This window comes from Triturus cristatus, chromosome 7, assembly GCF_964204655.1.
Source record: "Triturus cristatus chromosome 7, aTriCri1.1, whole genome shotgun sequence".
NCBI classification, from domain to species: domain Eukaryota; kingdom Metazoa; phylum Chordata; class Amphibia; order Caudata; family Salamandridae; genus Triturus; species Triturus cristatus.
In genome coordinates this window covers 1,341,809,343-1,341,834,857 of record NC_140590.1, presented here as the reverse complement: position 1 = coordinate 1,341,834,857, position 25,515 = coordinate 1,341,809,343, and the positions used below count along the sequence as shown (strand labels likewise).

The following is a 25,515-nucleotide window of genomic DNA, read 5'->3' as shown; positions in this document are numbered from 1 at the left end:
TCGCCCTGCTTCTCGTAGACAGTTTGTGAGGGGCCAGGGTAGGTTTGCTTCTGGCCGTGGTCGGGACCGTAAAGCTAAGTTCCCTCCGCCTGCCAAGCCGCGTTCATGATTCTCTGGCGGTGGTTCCCGGGTTGTTGGTTGGAGGGTGGCTGCGCTTCTTCCTGGATGCCTGGGTTCAGTCTTGTTCCGACGTCTCGGTGTTGGAGATCATTCGCCACGGTTATGTTCTGGAGTTTACGACTCCTCCTCTGGACTCCGGTGTTCGTCCGACTCCTTGGCCTTCGAGTCATGTGAAGCGGTCTCATCTTTCCCACGGGATTCTGGAACTTCTTCGGAAGGGTGCCATTCAGGAGGTTCCTCCATCAGAGAGAGGGGTGGGCTTTTATTCCCTGATCTTTCTGGTTCCCAAAAACACGGGGGGTTTCAGCTTGGTTTTGGATCTACGGGTTATGAACAAATGGGTGACCAGGATTCCCTTTCGCATGGAGACTTTGCAAAGGGTGATTCCTTTGGTGCTGCCGGGTCACTTCATGTGTACCCTGGATCTTCAAGATGCATATTACCATGTTCCGATCCATCCTCGGTCCCGCAGGTTTCTGCGGTTTTGTGTTCTGAGGCGTCATTTTCAATTCATGGTTTTGCCATTCGGTCTCCGGTCGGCGCCGCGGGTGTTTACAAAGGTGGTGGCGCCTTTGGTCGCGTGGCTTCATCTCCAAGGGGTAATGGTGTACCCATACTTAGACGACTGGTTGATCCATGCTCCATCTCGGGTCCTGTTGCTGGAGGCCAGGGAGGTGGTGTGCTCGGCGTTGCGGGCCCATGGTTTCCTGATCAACTTGCCCAAGTGTCAACTGACGCCGTCTCAGGACATGGTTTTCAATGGGGCCCGCTTCTGTTCGGATCTAAACCGAGTGTTCCTCCCCGAGCCTCGGGTTGTGACGTTGGTATCCCTTGCTCGTCGTTTCAGGGTGGGGGGTGCCTTTCCGGTGCACCTTTGGTTGAGTCTTATGGGTCTGATGGCGGCGACTGTTTTTACGGTGGCCTGGGCGCGTTTTCATCTGCGCCCCCTTTGGGTGTACCTCTTATCTCGCTGGGATCCCCTGTCCCACGATTTGGATATTCTGGTTCCTGTGTCTCTGGTGGTCCTCCCGGTTCTTCTTTGGTGGTCTGTGAGGGGTCATCTGTCATTGGGTCTGCCCCTGCAGTCTTCTCCTTCTCTGGTCTTGACGACGGATGCCAGCGCCTTGGGTTGGGGTGCGGCCTTGGGGTCTCGCACCCTTCAGGGTCGTTGGTCCCTCTTGGAGAGTCGCAGGTCATCCAACTGGAGAGAGCTCACGGCGGTGTCCCGGGCTGTGATGGGTTTTCGGGGACTGTTGCTCGATCGGAATGTGTTGGTACGGTCCGACAATATGGGGACGGTGGCGCATCTGAATCATCAAGGGGGATTCGTGCGGTGGTGGTCCCCCTGTTTTGTTGGGCGGAGAGCCATCTGCTGTCTCTGATGGCGGTTCATCTTCGGGGAGTGGACAACTGTGGACAACTGTGTGGCGGATGTCCTGAGTCGGTGCTTTCCGGATTCTCTGGAGTTGTCTCTCACCCCGGTTGCGTTTCGGCTTGTGTGCGGGAGGTTTGGGTGTCACTTTCTGGACCTCTTTGCCTCCCGGCACTATGCTCAGCTCCCCCATTTTTGCTCCCGGTTTCTGCAGGAGGGTTGCTGGGGGGTGGACGCGCTGTCGATGCCTTGGCCGTCGCGTCTCCTCTATGCCTTTCCCCCCCTGGCTCTGGTTACCAGATTTCTGGCCCGTCTGTGTCAGGAAGATCGGGAGGTGGTGGCGGTCCTGCCGTTTTGGCCTCGAAGGTCCTGGTTTCCGACAGTGCGCCTTTTGGCGGTTCAGGGTCACTGGTTTCTTCCCCTGTCTCCGTCTCCCCTTCGGTCTTCCCCGTCCCTGTCTCTTCTCCGGTTGCGGTTGTCGGTGTGGAAGTTGAGAGGCAGGGTTGGAGACGGCACGGTTTCCTGGAACATTTAGCGGTGGCTCTTCAGCGTTCCCGGCGGCCTTCTACCCTCAAGGCTTATGATCGGCATTGGGGTAATTTTGATCGTTGGTGTTCGGCATTGGGCGTCTCCCCTTTGTTCTGTTGCTTGTAGGTTGTCCTTCAGTTTTTGTGGGAGGGTTTCGAGAAGGGTTTGGCTGTGTCTACTCTGCGTGCCCAGTGGGCCGCTGTTCGGGCATTTCGTTCCCCGTGGAGGAATCTTTCCGATATTGAGGACTTGGTCTCTCGTCTTCTACGCAGTTTTACTGTTTCTCGGCCTGTGCCTCGTCCTTCTTTTCCCCTGTGGGATTTGCCTTTAGTCCTTCGGGTTTTGATCGGTCCTCCTTTTGAGCCTTTAGATAAGGTGGATTTGAAATTTCTCACTCTCAAGGTGGTTTTCCTGGTGGCTGTCACCTCTGCTCGTCGTCTTGGGGAGTTGGGGGCCTTGATGGCGCGTGCTCCTTTTCTGTCTTTCACGGAGGGTGGGGTGGTGCTCCGCCTTGATTCTTCTTTTGTGCCGAAGGTTTCTTCACAATTTCTCAGGTGCCAGGAGTTGGTGTTGCCTGCCCTGGGCTCTCTTTTGGATTCTCCTGGTGGTCCCCAGTGATCCTGGTTGGATGTGTGCAGGGCTTTGCGCATTTATCTTGACCGCACGGCGGTGTTTCGCAAGTCGGACTCCCTTTTTGTCTCCTTTGGGGCGGCTTCGCTTGGGAGTAAGGCTTCTTCTGTGTCGATCGGCCGTTGGCTGAAGCAAGTCATTTCCTTGGCCTACTCTCTGTCTGGGTCTCCTCCTTTGGGCGTTCAGATTCGTTCTACGAGAGGGGTGGCTGCCTCTTGGGCGGAGGTTCAGGGTGTTCCTCTCTCTGAGATTTGTAGAGCTGCCATGTGGGCCTCTTCTAATACTTTCATCAGGCATTATCGGCTCCTCAATCTGTTGGGGGGATGATGGAGGTTTTGCATTGGGGGTGTTGAGCTCTGTTCGCTCCTGATGTTTTTTTCTTCTTTATTTCCAATAAATCTCTGGGTTTGTTTGCTATCCTGGTGGTTTGTTGTGTTTTCTGGTATGAATGCCGGTGTTTGCTTTGGTATTTCTCACTTGTCCAGGACGGTGTCGAGGACGGAGGGACCTGGGGGTAATGTCCTATTACTTACCGGTAATCTTCATTACTCCGGGTCCCGTAGTCCTCGACACCGTCATGACTTCCTTCCCTCCCTCCCTGTCTGCCGGCCTTCATTGGGGCTTGGTATTTCAGGAGGAATGCTGGGACCGGTACTCCTTATGTACTCCCAGTGGGAGGGGGGGGGGGAGGGGGGAGGATAGGTCCAGCATTCCTGCGTTCTTTTTTCTGTCAGTGAGATAGTTACATCTCACTTGTCCATGACGGTGTCGAGGACTACGGGACCCGGAGTAATGAAGATTACCGGTAAGTAATAGGACATTGCACACTTCCGCTCTACCCCCCAAATCATAACAGTATATAAACATGTTCGTCACATGTTTATTCAAGTGTCAAATCCCCTCCTCACAACGCTGCTTTTCACAATATTTTTAACATTGGTGCAGTTTTATATACTGACAACACCACCCTGAGCTTTTAAAATGTTTCACCTTACCACCAGTTACTTCACACAAGAACACCTAAAAATCGATAAATAACCAATTCTACACACGGCTGCCCGTACTTATCATACGTAGCACATCTGACTCCTGTATATCACAATCTTACACAGTGGGCATGTACAGCAACGACAAGGACATTTTAAGCACAGATTTGCTTTTTATTTTTTTGCGTTAACCTAATATATTTACTAAATATTGGCCGTTGAACTCCCGTACGTCGGAGATTTTTTATTTATGGCTACATACGATTGAAGTTTTGACTTGCGCTGCTCATCTACTTTCCCAGAGGTGGTACACATTTACTGTATGTTGGACGTTTACCTCCGCAGAATGCTATTTCCTATTGCTAAAATAACATTGGACACATCCTTTCCACCCTCCAAATCGCAACTGCACAAAAACACGCTTTGCTTAAATGTATCAAAGGGTTACAACATGGTTGGTGAACGTTGTCGGCTGCATTTGATTTTTGCTCACAAAGCTAAAACTTGAAAAAAAAAATTAACTGATTAATCACATAGGCCAGTGGTTCCCAAACCTTTTCGACCCACGGCTCCCTTGACCCATTGGCCATTGCCCATGGCTCCCCACTGTTAGTTTTTTTGAAGGGTGGGGTGGATGCAAGTCCGGCCTCCGGAATACTTGTATTTTTCTCCCTGAAAATAATTGGGATGAAGCTGATGAAGGTATTATAATCACATACGCAGGATGTTTTGAATTAATTCCTAAGGTGATGCCTCTAATAAAATATTCCTAGTTACACTTCTTTGCCCATGTCTTTTTTAGAGTGCCCTCTCCAGCTTTTTTATCCTACTTACAGTGCTAGATAACACCCCTATGCATGTAGGCCCCATTGCCAAAGTGTTTGTGCTTGAAGAATATTTACATACATGTCCATTTCTACCCATGTCATACGTGCCAACACACCTTTCTCAGCAGGGCGACTCACGATTTTTTTCAACCACATACAGCTTCATTTTTTGAGGTCTCCTCCCTAAAATTGCCTCCAAATCAATGCAAGTGAAATAAATTCCTCGTTTTTTTGTATTTTTATTTATTGATTTTTTTTTAAACGTCCCTCTTTCTTGCTTCCAAATGTTGGCATTATGCCAGGGTGTTTTACTTCCTTGTGCGCAAGGGGAGAGCAGGCCTGTCTGGAAATGTGTGTGTACTTAAAGGAATGTGTACTGGAAGTACCTATGATTCAAGTACAAATGTCAATACGTAATAATATTTAGTGTGTTTAATAAACAGGACAACTGTACTTTCCTGATAACTTGCATTGGGGTAAAATGCATTTTGAAAAACAAAACTATTAACGAGTCTAACAAAATAAATCAGGCATCTTCCGCTTACTTTGAGAATGTTGGAACATGGGGATCCACTGAAATATGGCGGTGATCTCCCTCGACATGCTATCAATTAAGCACTACATTTACAGCTTTAGGCATGTCACTTACAAATCATCGACATCATACGATTGTCTAATTAGTTTAACTGAAGCCAACAGACCCTCCAACATTAAATGCATTAAAGTGCTTGGTGTGCGGCTCCCCTGGCTAGGTTCGACGGCTCCCCAGGGATCAACTGTGCACAGTTTGGGAACCACAGACATAAACAAACCCTATTGCATTTGCCAATGCTTGTTAAGAATGCTACAGTGATTAGCAACCTGAAACCAAAAGCAAAATGTCCATAACTGTCTGGATTAGCAACTAGTAGACCCTCAGTTTTAAGATCAATAGCTCTCTATTCTTGGCACTACGCAAGATAGGCAGTAGTTTATTTATCCTGCTTCACATTTAGCCCAGGAAGCCTTTTGGGATAGTTAATGACTGAAGCCAGAGCAGTGGATGTTGTGTCAGAAAAAAACTTCACCTCTCCCCTTCCTACCGCATACATCAAGTGCAGCCAAACCTCAGACACATGGCAATGAAACTGGGGGAAGTCAACCTCATTTTGAATGATCGCATATGCCTAGTCTGGACTGAGACTTTCGTGATAAAAGCGGCAAAACATTGCATTTTTATAGCCCAGAATGAAACCTGGCCATTTCTGAAAGTTTCTTCCATCCGATGAGATTATATATATATATATATATATACATATACACACACACACACACACACAAGCATTGGCATAGCCAATAGGTCTCACCCTTGGAAGCATTTAGCTGTGCAGCACATTATCCTGATTGCTGACTGCCAGGGTTTGAAGAGCTATACAATTACTACACACTCAAAACATCAAGTAAAAAACAACCAAGTTCTAGCATAATCATAAGAGGCACTGAACAAACAAAAGCGATTATTTGTGTTTGCCTTGTAAATTGTTGGATTGCAAAAGCCTTTTGATAAATATCTGCTGCAAATTAACAAGCATGTCCACTCCAGGTCATCGGGCAGTCTTGACTTGGCGTAGGAACAGAGCTGTATTAGCCTCACAATATAAAGCCTTACCTATGAAATAAAATGATTTTCCCAGTCCTTTATAATAACGGTCTGTTTGTTTCTAGCACACCAAATGTGTAATGTCTAATTTCAACCTAATTAGGTAGATTTATTTCCTAAGAATGAGTAAGCCGAAGCAGAGATGAAGTGCATGTGGCCCAATAACCAGTAGGAAGTAATTTAGAAAAAAAGAATACAATTAGTGCAATGGGCACAGTGTTTCAGTCCCCGCTGCTCTAAGTCCAACTTGTGCTTCGTAACGGACCTAAAAAATACATTATACGTTAAGATTTATTAGTTTTACCTTTTTGGTCGCCTCCAAAATTTTATTTAGGAAGTGGTTTGTCAAAGAGACAAATGTATTGAGAAGTTTTGAACATCCCTTTAAATCGACTTTGAAGTGGTCAATAGAAGGAGCGTGTCCGTAATATTACCAGGAAGCTTCTGAGGTCTAGGGCCACTATAACCCACATGCATTAGTCTTCTACAGGACGCAGACAAACCGTGGAGGGCATGTAAGGATTACAGGGAGGGAGAAGGTAATTACGAGCACTAGTGTTCCGGCCCATAATAAAAGTTAAACAAAACACTAGTGCATAGTGACTGAAAAAAACACACACAAAAAAAAAAAAGAGAGCCACAAGAAAACAATGGTCTGTAGCGAAATGACCCATTTAAGAGGGTCAGTCGCCATGGGCGTGACAAGCACACCCAAAGGAAGGACAAATGACACCGTTCACCACACAAAAGTAAAGCAGTTGCAAAGGCACAGGAAGGAACCAATTAGAAGTAGTGGGCGTGACCAAACTCCTCGTATGGGATACAGCATGCCTCGCAGAGCAGAGCATGCACGTGGACTCTAGGCTCGACCTAAAAAATGCTTACATTTTGGTTAAGTTCAGGAATTACTGTAGCCTTAGACATCAAGTTGAGGCATGTTACTACTTTGTCAACAAGTTTAATTGTTCGTACCCTTATTTGATTTATCTGCTCTGCAAACCTTTGCACCTTCTGCAAACTTTTCTGCCATATCCCTGCAGCCTTAATCTCCTTCTAATAACGCCCCTCCTCTTTTGAGTGGTATGTCTCAAAAGACACAAAGAACATACAATTAATTCACGAAATGATTTCATCAGAAGCTTTGGAGAACATGGGTATTTCGGATTGGCTCTCCCAGATATATGTTCCGGAGCAGGCTGAAGAGTGGGCTATTTTTCCAGAGCTGTAAGAGACAGGCGCCAATGTGCAAATGGTTACACACAAATCAAGCAGGCTAGAAAAATGGCACAAAAACTTTGCCCAGAATGGAAGGAGGGACTGGAAAGCAATTATCATTAATTAAAATGATATGCTTCACATTCTGCAATTGATCTTGTGAAAATATAAGCTACTTTTTTTAGTGGTCTCATTATATATAAGAAAGTGTCACCAGAATCGTCAGAAATCTCGATATGTGGTTACTCAACAAATTTCTCCATAATGATGTTAGACTAAAAGTGATTTTCTCAGTCATCTTCTCAAGACAAAACTTCAGATAAGAGCACAGTTAGAATCCTAGGAACGAATCCAGCTGCAGAGCTAAGAAAAAAGAAAAGATTGCAGCAACTACAGTAGAAAAAATAAACAAGCATTTGCATTGCAATAGGGCTCACGTTTGCAAGTGTTAGAGCTATTGGCACTGTAAATAGCAATGTCTTATACCTATATGTCTTAGTTTGGAGTGTAGCGGGTGTATGTGAATTGGAGAAGAACTATGTGGGTCATATTGAAATTGTTCATTATGGAACTGTGTGGAGTACATTTGTGTAGTGCAATTATGTGTCATGGGGAACAGATAGGGGTGAGGGCTGCACACAATGCTGCAATAAAATGCAAGCAGCTACTTGCTGCTCAAGATGAACACGCACCCACGAAAGCTCGACCTAAAAACTACGGAAAGCCAACATTTGAAAAAAGACAAAAATCACGGAATGCAAGATGAGCCAAAATGTTATGTAAACAGCGACTCCATTGCAGTCATGGATTGCTGCGAGTGTTCACAGTTGAGAAATCAATCCTTGTTTTCCATATAAAAATAGAACTCAAATAGGGAGCCAGTTTCATGCTCGGTCAGACTTCCTTGAATCAAGATGGAGGAGGGGGAGAAGGGGGCTGTTGGGGGTGCCAGAGGGAAGGGTTGTGGGAACTTGTGGTATTATTTAAATACATCAGAGTATTTCTTGTCTCCCTGTTTTGTAATCATGATGTTGATAATCTGGCAGTTTTATTTGTGATTATGTTGTCAGCTAGCCTAATAAATCTGTAAAGTATCTTGCAGGCCCTTGCTGCTGAAATAATTTCTGTAGTGTTTCAGTCGAGACTTAAGAGTACAGGGAATGTTGATCTAGGCAGTGGATTATCCGCCCTCTCTACTGGCCTGTAACGCATACATCTACTCCGGGAAAGATGTAAACACCCCCTATTGGGGTCCAAATCTTATACAACATGGACAACGTTGTTCGAAATACCATGAGTGTTGTTATACATTTGAAGGCAGCAGCCTGAATGTTTATTTAAAATCAATGACTGTGTGAATCGTAGCAATTTTCCTTTTTTATAGCAAGTCCCTGGGTGACGCATTGAAGATTTCACACACTTGGTAGTAGTGCAGATTAATGCACTCCTTTGCTCATTTCTTTGACATCTATCGAAGGAGAAGGCCGTCACGGATCGGGTCTCACACAGTCAAGGATTTGATTTTAAATAAACATTCAGCCTGCTGTCTTCAAATAATCAGATTAGATTTGCGGAAATAACATAGGGTCTTTGGTTCACCACATAGAAATCTAGTCCTGAAGATGGTCTAAAAGATGAGAACAAATAGAACGAAACGTCGCCAAGCTCACCTAATCCCATTTACAAATAAATTGTGTAGCACTCATGGTATTTTGAACAACGCTGTCCATGTTGTCTAAGATTTGGATTAGGTGTTGACCAAAGTGTCAATGAGAAATGGATTAGTGTATAATGAAAATTGAACTCATTTCACTTTTGATTACTTATATTTTTCTGAAAAAAGTATACACCCGTCTTTTTGTTTTGAGATCTATTCAGGTTTATAACATGTTTAATTAAAAAAATTGTTTGTTGGAAGTCACTTTTTAGGACTTTATAAATATATGAGAACATCAAAAACTAGAGATAAAAATATCCCCTTTGTTGGCACATTTACTCATTATTGTAATTCACCCAAGCCTCCAAGGGTTTATTGGGTTGCTCCATTTTGTTATAATAATGAGAAATGGAGGGAGATTGGACAGCGCAGCGACAGCAATAGAGATTAAATATGTAGCAGCTTTTGTAGAACGCCACAGTAGAACGGGGCTCTAGAATGTGCGTGTCATCTGCCATGGTAAACTTGATTTTCAGACACACACAGACAGCGCTGTCTATCCGGTTTCTGGTCCAGGAAGGACCTGGTTTAGCAGTTCCTGCCGGAATGTTCTCATGAGGTACAGGGTCAAGACTGATTTGCAAATAGCTGGGTCCAACCTGGGGTGGCGTGGTGAGCAAAAGAACAATGGATTAAACCGAGATCTATGTACTGGTGGTGAATGTTTACATTGTTCAGCATTCCATCCATCATTCTTTCCTTTTATACAGTGATGTGCATCATTGGAGGAGTCGCCCCCATAATATGATGCTGTGCCATCAAAGAAAAACTGCACCAGTAGAGACAGCGTTTGTACAAATACAGCATGCACCAAGGGACAACATGCCCGGGCCGCGGGGACCGGGAGAGACATTCAGGATGAAGTGCTGTCACTGTGATGAAACGCAGCGGCCCTGAAGCGGGCACCGCACTGATCGCTGTGTGAAGTGTTCTTTGTTTTGAATTTTGTCATATTAACATTCCCAATGCGGACGGGAGACTCCATCAGAACAGGAGCCGAGGCAAGAAAATATATAGATCTTTATAAAGGTTAAAAAAAAAAAAAAAAAAAAATAACTTCTCCCAAACAAAAGATTAACAATATAAGGAAACTTTGTGTGGCCTGTTCTCCTCAGCCAAGAAGGGAAGTGACATATAGGCTCTGAGAACCAGTTAGGAGACCGCAAAGAAGAGCGACTCAGGAGTGAAACTATGATAAGCAGCAGGCAGGATTAAAGCCTTTTTACTGAATACAGCAGGTCTTGCAGAGAGCATGCGCGCTGCCTAGACTCCACCTAAAAAAAATATGTTTTTAGATTTATGTATATAAATGTGGGGCGAGCTCTCAAATAGTCTTTCGCTGAGCGGGATTTGAAATAATACGCGAGACCTTCAGGGCAGATACCGAAACCCAGTGTATGAAAACAAAACTACCCAAAAAAGGAGGGTGATGACCTACGATTTTAATGCGATCTCTAAAATTACTATAAATTCAATTTGGGGTTTCCCAGCCTGGTAAGCATTTGAATTACATGAATGGAGGAGAAGTGCACTTCACTGGCCAGCTGTCTCGCAAGCAAATTGTAGAGGCAGCAGGTGATGGTCGGCATAACATAGGAGGCAGAAACCAGATTCAGAATGTCTTCTGAGAAAATAAAATAAACACAATGATGAAAGTAAAAATGCCAAGATTTACACACTAAAAATAGAATTTCTGCTGTACGAGCGACTCAGTGGTTTGTTTGTTTTTGCATTTTTTATATAGCACGAACTGGACCTGAAGGTACTGAAGCGCTTTACATGAGCACCAGTTACATTACACAAGGACACATTTATTTTTGTTAGGCATGGAGAGATGAAAGAATCACAGAATGTTGAGCTAATGCCGAGACTGGACCTGCTACCCCAACTCCAAAGTCAGCAGCTCTGGCCTTTACACCACATGCTCTCCCCAATTTATAGAGTTGTGCAGACAGCTAAAGTTTCACTTACCTGACTGTTGATCTGATTGTTCTCTCCAAACACTAACCAGCCACCTACACAGGCCGCCAGAAATGAGTGAATCTGTAGACGCTCCCCCTGCAAATACTTCTGAAATGCAAGAAGTCCCTTGTAGGTGAAGACAAAATAAGCCAGGTTTCGAGAATGGGTATATGTGGCCAGAGCAATGGCTTTCAGTTTGTCTTGCAAACTAGAAAGAGAAAAATAAACACGAAAGGAAATTGAAGTGCGTGCTTTCACCTTTCCACTTCAGAAACGTAATTTTATATACTGGGGAGGTATTAGAGAGGTAACCCAGTATTTGTACATCACATGGTACCTGTATGTAAAGGGGCCATTCCCATCTGTAGACAGTCTAGACTAATGACAGTAAACACTCTTGAAATACTTATTTCTCTCTATTGAAAAAAAGCATTTAATTGAAAACATCACAATGCATATTCAGAAAATACAATATCATAAAAAAGGCACTACTGCTGGAAAGCACATTTCATGTCTATGAAGTTGCCTCTACCCCACGAGTTACCACTTCATGCCCAATGTTATGTTTTTAACGAGAACAGCCTTCTGGGCTGGGTATTTGTCTGATCAATACATGATGCCTAGGAAATATTTACATAGGAACTACACTAAATAAAGCAACGAGGCACTGTTTTTATGCACTCAGTGAATTAAGAGTAAGAAGGCAGGACTTTGGCTTATATTTTTGTGCATTATTAACAATGAATTTCTCACTTGATTTTACATGTATACACTGATGTAATGCTATTGCTTTTAAAGGAAAAGTGTACTTACCTTATAAGCATCTGTTTGTAGAATGAAGTGCTGTAGATTTACATGCTGTGCATACTCTTGCCCTCTAACGTTGGACTTGGACGTATACTACTTGTTTTTGTTCGAAGAGGTCTTCGAGTCATGAGGTATACTGACTCCACCCATCTCTGGTACTGCGCATGGCCATTCGATCCATTGTTAGATTGTTTTTTCTGCACGAAGGGTGAGGATGAACCATTGAGATACAGAAGCGATGACCATGCAAAGTAAAGGTAAAAAGAGAACACCATCTGCAACAGTCTCAGGCGACTAGGGAGGAGGGTGGGTGCATGTGAATCTACAGCACTTCATGCTACGAACAGATGCTTACAGGGTAACATTTCCCGTTTGTGACATGTGCAGCTGTAGATACAAATGACCATGTAGGTTTGTAGAGGTCAGCTAAAGGAATGTTACCAAGAAAAGACATGGAGGTTCCTTTCCGTAAAAAAGTGGAGTGGGGTTTGGGAGGAACAGGGAGGGGTCTTTTGGCTTTGGCATAATAAGTCTGTATATAAACCAACGAAGTCAGTGTAGTCTCAAGAATGCACTAACCATCCAAGGAAGCACCGGTCTCCAAGGTCAGAACCTACCCAATCAATTACAGGGAGGAAAACAGACCTAAGGAGGTAATACAAGTTATGTATGGAAAGCCCTCACTCACCAACCTGGTTGGTGACATGCTTCATCATCGGGCTCCACCGGGCATGGCCGAATGCCATCTCAGTGTGCTGCAACGCCAGGTTACTGCGGAGCGGGGTTGTGTGTGGTGACAGTGAATTTAAAATTCCCAATTAAGTCAAAAAAGTAATTTATTCGTTTTGCTAATTGGAAAATTAAAACATAATAAAAAGGAGTGATGGTCAAAAAATAACAGACCGGGTTCACTCCATGGCGGTCAACATGTTTCTGCCTTTATGTGTGATCTACAGGCTTTCATCAGGACCAGAGTGGAAGTGTGGGTGCCCCGGTGGTGTGAACGCGCTAAGGTTCACCCTCCCGTGGGCTGCTGTGTAAAAAATAATATATAAACACAGGAAAAATACGCCAAAAAATATGATGGTGGAGAGAAACGAGTTTACTCTATAATGAAAAAAGAGACGTACATACACAAGACAAAACACAAAAGAATCGTAAATGTGCGTAGTCATGACATTATAAAGTGCCACAATTTTAGGCTCAAACATAGTGCATGGATGAGGACTGTGCCAATAATCAGTACCTCAGGTGCATAAAAGATGTGCTGTCAGTGCACCTAGAATTAGCCAGATACTGGTGTCAGGGAAGTAAAACAAGACTTCACCTGAATAGCGTGACTAGCGATGTATCACGGAATAAACGTGGAGTCTCAATGCTACGTGAGAGACTAAAACTAACGAGGGCCAGGAAACAAATGAACGCGGCCCGTGAAGCATTCCTGGTAGGTAGAAATGCCGAGGGGAGTAGAGAGGTTCTTACTGTGAGGCAAGACCGTTCGTCGCCTCAGGGATCCCGGGGTGGAGGTGCGAGCAAATATGGCACACCCTGGAAGGAAAAAGAAAGAAAGAACGGCCACGAGCGGCTAGATAGCAAAAACACAAGCCGAAAAGTACTGCAAACCTTACCATAAGGATACAGGAGCCAGAAGGTACACTTACGCCCTCGCTGCTCGGCACCCGTTAGGAACCTACACTGCCTCGAGCCACCGGGTCCAGGGAGAGAAGAGACCTGGGGCGAGGTACCTAAAAGCAAAAATGGGGAAAGGAAGCCCGTCAGTGATAGGGCAACACATCACATGCTGTGTGGTGATTGGATGAGCCCCAGCCAATAGGACGCGTGGAGGCAAAAGGCTCGTCCGCTTAATACCATTGACAGCTAGTCAGTAAAGGGACAAGACATCACATGCTGTGCAGTGATAGGTTGAGCCACAGCCAATAGGACGCGTGAATGAAGGGAGGCTCGTCCGCTGTTTTCATTGACAACTCGACAATGGAAACTTTATGCGGTACATAGCGAGTAAACATGAGCACGCTGGGCACATCAGAAACGTGTGTCTGGGTTGAGCACTAGATGCAGAATGGGAGGACGGTTTGTGAAACGCAAGTCCACAGGCTCATTCAGAGGAGAGTGCCAATGGTAATGTGGGAAACGATGTGTGAAGGGGACACTGCATGTCATGAACCCCTGGTTGTCGGTCAATGCTGATCGCGTAATGGGGTACAGCACAAGGGGGTCAGAACAGGACTATATACTGGGTGGACAATGGTAAAGTCACACAAGGTGACCCAACCCAGTAGATGTAAAGGTCACTGTTGGTTAGCGGTACCATAAAAGTAAATGCAAACATAAGAGCATACTTAGAGTATGTTGACCCAGGGTATATTGTCATTAAGACCCACAAGGTTGGTACCCAGACGGTACACCCATCTTTGTTCCTTCTCGAAAAGGATTTTTTGAGTGTTTCTGCGTGTTGTGACTTCTTCAATTACTGTCCAGTGCAGGTCATTGGTGGTATGGTTAACAGACAGGAAATGTTCACTAAGTTTAGTAGTGATTCTTTTGCACCTAATGTTGCTCCGATGTTCGCAAATGCGGAGTTTCACTTTCCTGGTGGTCATCCCTACATAGCGTAGACCACAGGGACAAGTGATGAGGTAGATAACATTAGGTGTGTTGCAGTTGGTGTGGCTATTTTGGGTCCAAATCTTGCCTGGTTCCAGATTAAGACTGGTAGTGTGAGAAGTCAGATGGCATATACTGCAATCCGAGCAAGGAAAATGACCCGTAACCTTGGGAAGACCCCATGCTTCTGTAATGGATCTCTGAGCAGTGTTAGGTCTGGTAATGGGACGTGTCTGTACTAGGCTGTTACGCAGGCTTTGAGCCCGTTTGAAGGAGAACAAAGGTTTTTCCCATCTCCGGTTATTACTGTTGATGATACGCCAATGTTTCGTGACAACTTTCTTCATGGCATTGGACAGGGTACTGTAAGTAGTGACGCATGTGAGTGGTATAGACATGACGTCTTTGACAGAGTCCTCCAGAAGGGCTTCTCTGGGTTGGTTTCTGGCCCGTTTGTAACTCCTTGAAAGGAGGGGGAGAGGGTACCCTCTAGCTGTCATTTTAGAAGTAAGATCACTAGACTGTGCCTTAAAATCTACCAGGGCGGTACAATTCCGTCGTAAACGGAGGAATTGCCCGTAAGGCAGATTCTCCCTCAGTGCACGAGGGTGGAAGCTTGTAAATTCAAGAAGGTTATTTCTAGAGGTAGGCTTGTAATGTGTCCTAGTGTGCAGAGATCCATGTTTGTTAGTGATCAAGACATCTAGGAATACGACTTCATGAAAGTCATAAGTGTAGGTGAATCTCAAATTTGGATCCAAGGTGTTAATCCACTGGAAGAAAGTTTCAAGGGCGTTGGTATCACCGTGCCATATGAGAAGCACGTCATCTATATATCGTCTCCATAGGCCTATGGAGAGAAGATGAGGATTGGTATCAGGGAGAATGTACTTCTGTTCGAAATCGTACACATATAGACCTGCTACACTCGGAGCAAAGGTACTCCCCATGGAAGTACCCATGGATTGCAGATATAGGTGTCCCTGATACTCGAAAAAGTTCCTTTTCAGTGCCAGAGTGGCACATTGGATAATGAAGTTCTTAGAAGTCTTATACTCCCAAGGATGGGAATTGAGAGATTCACCCAGGACCCGGATGGTCTCGTCCTGTGGGATACTGGTGTATAAGCTCTCAATATCCAATGTGACCAGGATTGTATTCTCTGAGCATTGAATACCATTCAGTAGTTTGAGCAGGTCCTTGGTATCTTTAAGATACGTCGATGATTGTTGGACCAGAGGCTTAAGGAAATGGTCGCAGAACCGTGATAATGGTTCCAGGAGGGAGCCAATCCCCGACACAATGGGGCGCCCAGGGGGAGGGAGTCTCCCCTTGTGGATTTTGGGGAGTGTATAGAAATATGGAATAGTCCCTTGGCTCTCGGTAAGGAAACGTGCTTCCGGTCTGGTGATGGTGCCTTCAGTTAGTGCTTCCTCGACTATCCTCTCGATCTGGATCTTAAGATCGTTAGAGGGGTCATTGGGAAGTGGTGTATAGTTCTTGCGGTCACTGAGGAGTCTACGGCACTCATGGTCGTAATCAGCAGTATTCATTAGGACCACTGCTCCGCCCTTGTCTGCCGGTTTGATGGTGAGATTCGGGTCCTGTCGTAAAGAATTGATGGCTCTGAATTCATCGGCTTTGAGATTTTTGAAAGTGGAGGGGGGGTCCATATTCTCAATCTCAGTAAATACAGCTCGTTCAAAAGTCACGATCTCAACTGGTATAGTGTGTGGGGGGGGTGTGAACGTTGACTTGGGTCGTAGAGGTGTGTCACCTACATCAGAGTCTGCTACCTCTGAAGAATGTTCCTCAAAAAAGGCTTTCAATTTCAGTTTTCTGAAGAAAGCCGAGAGTTCACAATGGAGACGGAATTTGTCGGGACGGGCTGACGGAATAAACCCCAGTCCTTTTTCCAGTATTGTTGTCTCCTGGGTAGTTAGAATCTTGTCAGATAGGTTGACAATTAGGCTGTCGAGGTGCTCGGGCCTGCGATCGCTTGGTCCTGTAGTTGTTTGCTCCGGGTATGGTTGCCCACCGGGTCGTCTTGTATCCAATGGACCCTTTGATTGGGCCCTCTCCGCCGACCTTTGCCCCTTTGGCCTCTCTCTAAAAAAGGAGGCGGTGTAAAGTGGTTTTGTGGATACATAGGGGCCGTGTACGCAGGATTCCAACCCATTTGTGGATTGAATGGGTAATGGAACTGCATAGGATGTGACCCCATGATACCTTGTTGGGGAGGGAAGTTCAGCCAAGGGGATTGATTGAAAGGGGGGCGTGTTCTACCCCTTTGTTTACCCCTTCTTGCCTGCCTGAAGCTGTTATTGCTTGAGCCGCTACTATTTGATGACTCATCCTCAGAGCCATAGGTGTAGGTCTCAGTTTTGCGCAATGCCACGAAAGAGGGATCAGCGTAAGGGTAGATCTTATTGAATTCAAACTTTTTAAGATCTTTTTGGAATTGGTTCACCTTACTTTGAGTTAGGTTTTCCTTATATTCATTGATGTCTTTGTTAAGTTCATCTAACCGTTTTTTGAACCCCGTTAAGGTGGCCTTAAATTGTGTCTCTGTTTGAGTGATCTCAATCATGATTGCCTCTGATAATCGTACTGCTGTTTTTATGATCAAGACGAGCCAGTCTCGAGTGCAGTGCCATGCAATCATGGTCCATTCCTTTCTAAAGGTGGCATCCTCGAGGAAGATACGGGGCGCATTAGTCACTAGTAGGCCCCTAGGGGCTGTATTAGTCCTCAAGTATTCCGTGAGGATTGTGCCGTGTAGTATCGTGCGTATACGGTTTTACTTTAGTTCCGAGAGTTGTTCCCATTCACTGGCATATGTAACCGTCTGTGAGATAGTGGGATCTGCAAATAGGGAAGGACGTGCTAGGATGGCATCGACCTCAGAGTCAGAAAAAGTGAGACCGAGAGTGGCCATATTGTCAGTATCCGGGAAATGATCAAATCAAGATCAAAAAAGAGCCCCCTTAGTATAAGGGAGGACAAATGAGCTCTCACAGCTGTGCGCTGCCAAAATGTAAAGTAACAACAAAAGAGGAAGGGTAATAACACGACTAATCCCCTCAAGGGAAAGTATATAAACCAACGAAGTCAGTGTAGTCTCAAGAATGCACTAACCATCCAAGGAAGCACCGGTCTCCAAGGTCAGAACCTACCCAATCAATTACAGGGAGGAAAACAGACCTAAGGAGGTAATACAAGTTATGTATGGAACCGGCAGACAAGGGCGGAGCAGTGGTCCTAATGAATACTGCTGATTACGACCATGAGTGCCGTAGACTCCTCAGTGACCGCAAGAACTATACACCACTTCCCAATGACCCCTCTAACGATCTTAAGATCCAGATCGAGAGGATAGTCGAGGAAGCACTAACTGAAGGCACCATCACCAGACCGGAAGCACGTTTCCTTACCGAGAGCCAAGGGACTATTCCATATTTCTATACACTCCCCAAAATCCACAAGGGGAGACTCCCTCCCCCTGGGCGCCCCATTGTGTCGGGGATTGGCTCCCTCCTGGAACCATTATCACGGTTCTGCGACCATTTCCTTAAGCCTCTGGTCCAACAATCATCGACGTATCTTAAAGATACCAAGGACCTGCTCAAACTACTGAATGGTATTCAATGCTCAGAGAATACAATCCTGGTCACATTGGATATTGAGAGCTTATACACCAGTATCCCACAGGACGAGACCATCCGGGTCCTGGGTGAATCTCTCAATTCCCATCCTTGGGAGTATAGGACTTCTAAGAACTTCATTATCCAATGTGCCACTCTGGCACTGAAAAGGAACTTTTTCGAGTATCAGGGACACCTATATCTGCAATCCATGGGTACTTCCATGGGGAGTACCTTTGCTCCGAGTGTAGCAGGTCTATATGTGTACGATTTCGAACAGAAGTACATTCTCCCTGATACCAATCCTCATCTTCTCTCCATAGGCCTATGGAGACGATATATAGATGACGTGCTTCTCATATGGCACGGTGATACCAACGCCCTTGAAACTTTCTTCCAGTGGATCAACACCTTGGATCCAAATTTGAGATTCACCTACACTTATGACTTTCATGAAGTCGTATTCCTAGATGTCTTTATCACTAACAAACATGGATCTCTGCACACTAGGACACATTACAAGCCTACCTCTAGAAATAACCTTCTTGAATTTACAAGCTTCCACCCTCGTGCACTGAGGGAGAATCTGCCTTACGGGCAATTCCTCCGTTTACGACGGAATTGTACCGCCCTGGTAGATTTTAAGGCACAGTCTAGTGATCTTACTTCTAAAATGACAGCTAGAGGGTACCCTCTCCCCCTCCTTTCAAGGAGTTACAAACGGGCCAGAAACCAACCCAGAGAAGCCCTTCTGGAGGACTCTGTCAAAGACGTCATGTCTATACCACTCACATGCGTCACTACTTACAGTACCCTGTCCAATGCCATGAAGAAAGTTGTCACGAAACATTGGCGTATCATCAACAGTAATAACCGGAGATGGGAAAAACCTTTGTTCTCCTTCAAACGGGCTCAAAGCCTGCGTAACAGCCTAGTACAGACACGTCCCATTACCAGACCTAACACTGCTCAGAGATCCATTACAGAAGCATGGGGTCTTCCCAAGGTTACGGGTCATTTTCCTTGCTCGGATTGCAGTATATGCCATCTGACTTCTCACACTACCAGTCTTAATCTGGAACCAGGCAAGATTTGGACCCAAAATAGCCACACCAACTGCAACACACCTAATGTTATCTACCTCATCACTTGTCCCTGTGGTCTACGCTATGTAGGGATGACCACCAGGAAAGTGAAACTCCGCATTTGCGAACATCGGAGCAACATTAGGTGCAAAAGAATCACTACTAAACTTAGTGAACATTTCCTGTCTGTTAACCATACCACCAATGACCTGCACTGGACAGTAATTGAAGAAGTCACAACACGCAGAAACACTCAAAAAATCCTTTTCGAGAAGGAACAAAGATGGGTGTACCGTCTGGGTACCAACCTTGTGGGTCTTAATGACAATATACCCTGGGTCAACATACTCTAAGTATGCTCTTATGTTTGCATTTACTTTTATGGTACCGCTAACCAACAGTGACCTTTACATCTACTGGGTTGGGTCACCTTGTGTGACTTTACCATTGTCCACCCAGTATATAGTCCTGTTCTGACCCCCTTGTGCTGTACCCCATTACGCGATCAGCATTGACCGACAACCAGGGGTTCATGACATGCAGTGTCCCCTTCACACATCGTTTCCCACATTACCATTGGCACTCTCCTCTGAATGAGCCTGTGGACTTGCGTTTCACAAACCGTCCTCCCATTCTGCATCTAGTGCTCAACCCAGACACACGTTTCTGATGTGCCCAGCGTGCTCATGTTTACTCGCTATGTACCGCATAAAGTTTCCATTGTCGAGTTGTCAATGAAAACAGCGGACGAGCCTCCCTTCATTCACGCGTCCTATTGGCTGTGGCTCAACCTATCACTGCACAGCATGTGATGTCTTGTCCCTTTACTGACTAGCTGTCAATGGTATTAAGCGGACGAGCCTTTTGCCTCCACGCGTCCTATTGGCTGGGGCTCATCCAATCACCACACAGCATGTGATGTGTTGCCCTATCACTGACGGGCTTCCTTTCCCCATTTTTGCTTTTAGGTACCTCGCCCCAGGTCTCTTCTCTCCCTGGACCCGGTGGCTCGAGGCAGTGTAGGTTCCTAACGGGTGCCGAGCAGCGAGGGCGTAAGTGTACCTTCTGGCTCCTGTATCCTTATGGTAAGGTTTGCAGTACTTTTCGGCTTGTGTTTTTGCTATCTAGCCGCTCGTGGCCGTTCTTTCTTTCTTTTTCCTTCCAGGGTGTGCCATATTTGCTCGCACCTCCACCCCGGGATCCCTGAGGCGACGAACGGTCTTGCCTCACAGTAAGAACCTCTCTACTCCCCTCGGCATTTCTACCTACCAGGAATGCTTCACGGGCCGCGTTCATTTGTTTCCTGGCCCTCGTTAGTTTTAGTCTCTCACGTAGCATTGAGACTCCACGTTTATTCCGTGATACATCGCTAGTCACGCTATTCAGGTGAAGTCTTGTTTTACTTCCCTGACACCAGTATCTGGCTAATTCTAGGTGCACTGACAGCACATCTTTTATGCACCTGAGGTACTGATTATTGGCACAGTCCTCATCCATGCACTATGTTTGAGCCTAAAATTGTGGCACTTTATAATGTCATGACTACGCACATTTACGATTCTTTTGTGTTTTGTCTTGTGTATGTACGTCTCTTTTTTCATTATAGAGTAAACTCGTTTCTCTCCACCATCATATTTTTTGGCGTATTTTTCCTGTGTTTATATATTATTTTTTACACAGCAGCCCACGGGAGGGTGAACCTTAGCGCGTTCACACCACCGGGGCACCCACACTTCCACTCTGGTCCTGATGAAAGCCTGTAGATCACACATAAAGGCAGAAACATGTTGACCGCCATGGAGTGAACCCGGTCTGTTATTTTTTGACCATCACTCCTTTTTATTATGTTTTAATTTTCCAATTAGCAAAACGAATAAATTACTTTTTTGACTTAATTGGGAATTTTAAATTCACTGTCACCACACACAACCCCGCTCCGCAGTAACCTGGCGTTGCAGCACACTGAGATGGCATTCGGCCATGCCCGGTGGAGCCCGATGATGAAGCATGTCACCAACCAGGTTGGTGAGTGAGGGCTTTCCATACATAACTTGTATTACCTCCTTAGGTCTGTTTTCCTCCCTGTAATTGATTGGGTAGGTTCTGACCTTGGAGACCGGTGCTTCCTTGGATGGTTAGTGCATTCTTGAGACTACACTGACTTCGTTGGTTTATATACTTTCCCTTGAGGGGATTAGTCGCGTTATTACCCTTCCTCTTTTGTTGTTACTTTACATAATAAGTCTGTATGCACCTAAAAAAAAACAGCGTGTAACACCTGCTTTAGAAAGAGCATGCCCTTTGTGTGGTTTGGAGAAAGATAAAAATAATTGTGTCTTACTGAAGGGTTTTGTTCTGTCAATGTGTTACTTGAGCTCTCTTTTGACATACAAAGTATGCAAAGCGTGTTCCGCTGGGGATGTGGAAACAATTAAAGTTCTATTGTTTGGCTGAGATGAAAGCTAGAGACTACCTTAGGCAGACATTTGAAGTTGGTTTTTAGGACTACCCTATCCTGATGCACCTGGAAGAAAGGTTCTTCCAAGGTAAGAGTGCATTTCAATGACACAATGGAGGGAAGTTATGGCTACAAGGAAAGCCACCTTCTAAGAAAGAAACTTGAATGGGTAAAAGTGAAGTGATTCGAAAGGAGGGCCCATTAGTCTAGTGAGTACTATGTTGAGGTTCCACACAAGAGCATGCGGCATCCGTGGTGGGATAACCCAATTGAGGCACTCTATGAAAGCCTTAATGACTGGGATTCTGAAAAGTGAGTGTGTGTTGTCAATGTTGTAGGTAAGCAGCCACAGCAGCTAAACAGAGTCTGATAGATGTATAGGCAAGGCCCGTCTTCTCTAGGTGAAGAAAGTAACAGACAATGTCCTGCACAGAGGCTGTGAGAGGGTCAATACGTCTCGGGAGATAGTAGTGTACAAGTAGTTTGCACTTGGCCGCACAGTAGGATTTAGTTGTGGGCCTGTGTGCTTCCTTCAGAATGGTCCTGCGCTCTACAGGGAGGTTAATGTAGCCAAATTCTAAGACCCAGGAGCCAATCGCAAGATTGAGCTGTTGGGATTGGGATGTTGAGTACCTTGGGTTTGAGAAAGACGGTCCGGCCAGTAGAGGAGCTTCTCGTGAGGGACTAGAGTTGGAGCAGGGGGGGTGAACCAGGGCTGGCGTGCCCAAGTTGGAGCTACTAGGATGAGAGTGAGGGATGTCTGCCTCAGTTTCCAAACCACACATGGGAGGAGTGGGAGAGGCAGAAAAGCATAAGCAAAGATCCCGGACCAATTCATCCGTTGTGCATTACCCATGGACCGTGGGTCTGGGAGCCTGGAGGCGAAGCTCTGATATTTTACGTTTTGGCAGTGGGGAACAGGTCTATCTGCAGAAACCTCCAACAATGGGAGTAGTGCCTGGGAGTGGTGTTCCCGTTCGTGGACCTGTTGAAGCATCCTGCTGAGGTGGTCTGCCAAGTCATTGTTTATTCTGGGAATGTACCGAATGAGCAGATGTACCCTTTGATGCATCGCACATCACCAAATGCTTTGGGCTAAAGCCGACAACGGGAGTGAGTGTGTGCCCCCCTCCCCCACTTTTGTGGGTAAAACAGAGAAGTCCTGTCCGACCGGACCCCAACTACAGTCTGCTGGATGAGGGGCAGGAACGCCCTGAGGACCAGCTGTACAACTAGTAGCTATATGCGGTTGATGTGGAGACTCTGCTGGGCAGGCGTCCACACCTCTTGGATTGTGGGGTCCTGTAGGTGCGCCCCCCAGCCAGTGAGTGAGGCATCCATGGTGATGGTCCGTGTAACTGGAACGAGAAAGAGCCATTCCTGCAATGCATTATTTGCATTCTGCCACTGCAGATAGCAAGGAGTATGGTCCCAATCAACAATAGACCTTTCCAATGACTCTCTGCTTGAGACGACTGTGCTGCTAGGCACCGCTGTAACTGACGCATTTGAAGAACTATGGCAATGCAGGATGCCATCATGCAAAGCATGCGCATAACAGCCCTGATGGTTACCTGATGATCAGGGTAAAAAAAAAAAAAAAAAAAGGCAGCAGCGTTTGGAAAGCTTGCACCCTTGCTGAACTGGGATAAGAGTTTCCCTATTCGTGAGTTGAGAATGGCCCGAGTAAGGGTTAGTCGGTCAGTCAAATATTCATGGTTTATTTTCATAACCATAAAAGAGTACATTGAACATACAAATAAAATAAATAGATACTATAGATAAGTCTCAACATGGTTAAAATGAGTCAAGAAGCAAAGTGCCAACATGCCAACGTGCAAGCATTAATAAATTCCTATAAGGCACACCACAGATGTGTATTAAATATTACCAATAGAATTCAAGTTCAGTTAAGTACATTCTGTATCAAAATCTATAAAAAAAAAGGAGCAGTATATAATATGTATACACATTTCATTAGACCCACCAGGGATTACCAATAGTAGATAATCATATTGGTTCAGTGACGATGCACTTAAACCACAAAGTTAGGGATAAAGTGTATTGTGCAGACTAAGAAAATAAAGACGAACTTGTTCGAGGTGCCTTTTGATGTAACTGGGCCACAGTATTTTCTGAATATTGTCTAAGCTCATACAGTCTAGTATTATTGCACGATTAAGCACAGGCTCTTCTTTTACCCACGAGTGCCACAACATTATTGGTACAGTTTTTATGCGATGAATTAAAGGAGTGAAGCCTAATTCCATGTAGCATAGTGTGATCAGCAAGCTAGTGGGGACTGCCAAAAGACGTCTGCAGCCCGTAGGCATGTCGGATTTCAAAAGCCCCACACTCCCACCCCGTATAAGGTAACAGAGCAATTGGTCTAGAACCCAGCTTCTTCGCAAACCGACACAGTGCCTCCAAATTTTTATCCAAACAACCTTTCCTAATATCAACAAGATGTCGCCATCTTACTTTCTGATCAAAAGGAATGGCTAAATAGGAGACGGTTGGGACATAAAGCAGCTTATCAATATTGATAAAACAGGATTTTAGGAGGTGAGGGGTGTTCCCAACCACCATAGCATAAGGCTTGGCCGTATTGGCCTTAAATCCAAGGTCTCACATAAAATAATGAAATCTACTTAAAAGCATCTGCAGACCCACACCAGTTCTAGGAAACTACACACAATTATCAGCATTGAGCAAGGCTGAATGATTTCTGGTACCTACCCTTGGGGCATCAGCCTGCCCCAGATTAAGATAGCTCTCCAGATTATTAATATTTAAAATAAATTTTAAAAAGGGGCTAGCACACACCCTTGATGAACTCCACAATTAATTTTGATAGGTGGGGACAGTTTGCCATCTGCTCTATATCCGACTCTTCCACTCACATCTTGATGCATCTATGCTACGAAGTGAACTAGGGATGCATCTATACCCATGTCTAAAATTTTCCGCCACAGTTTCCCTCTATTCACCCAATCAAAAGCAGATGTTAAATTCATAAATCCCAAGTAGAGGGATCCATTCTTGGCTAGCGTGTACTTGCTTATAAGTAAGTAAAGATAAAGGCTCTGTTCAACAGTGCTCAAAACTCTTCTTAAGCAGAATGTCAGAGTTTGCCTCTTTCGGTTAATTAAGATTCTAAGCGATCCAATAGAACACCGCCCATTAACTTGCATGTGCAGTCAATCAACAAAATTTGGCGGTAGCATTTTTGGTCGGCTGTATCTCCTTTTTTTAAAATAGATACTATCAGGGCTGGACTGGCCATAGCGGGCACCGGGCGTTTCCCCGCTGGGCCACCAGGTCGGGGGCCAGTTTTGGGCCCCTAGGGCCAGTTTTTGTTTTCGGAGGCTGACACTATCGTCCCCCTGTAACACAATTGTCCGAAACCGTCCCTAGCAAACAGTTCGGCCACACCCCCCCCCCTCCCCCTCCCCGGGGGCTGGACGAGCAGTTTGCCAAGGCCGGTTTCGGGTCCCAGTCCGGCCCTGGGTACAATTATCACATTGGACCAGGATTAGAGCGGGCCCAAATGTGCTAAACAGCTTAAAATATTAGTTAATACTGGAATCATCCAAAGATCAGGATTGGCCAGGAAGAGATAGTCAGGAACACCATCTGGTCCAGCTGCTTTGTTTCTTATGGTTTTAATCCACGCTTTTGTGACTTCCTCATAAGTAGGATGCGCCAGCGTCAGCATAGTGACAGCTAAATAATCACCAACAAACTCTGGGGACCAAGAAGCATCCCCCCTTAATACCATGGAGAAATGCTCGACCCCTTTCCCAGGAGGCCTTACATCATCAATACTGCTATTCTGGCTCTCTTGGAATAAAGGGGCATTAGCAGTATTCCAGAAAAGAATGGGATCCTTGTTAACGC

General features: G+C 45.5%; 1 protein-coding gene across 1 annotated transcript in view; it reads right to left on the bottom strand.

Annotated features, from left to right (window-relative positions):
• The window catches only part of PXMP4 (peroxisomal membrane protein 4), a 145,793-nt gene that overhangs the window by 67,936 nt on the left and 52,342 nt on the right, over window positions 1-25,515 (bottom strand). Inside the window, exon 3 of the mRNA XM_085618977.1 lies at window positions 11,006-11,204. Within this exon, the coding sequence (XP_085475103.1) occupies window positions 11,006-11,204 (199 nt within the window). The remainder of the gene's footprint in view (window positions 1-11,005; window positions 11,205-25,515) is intronic.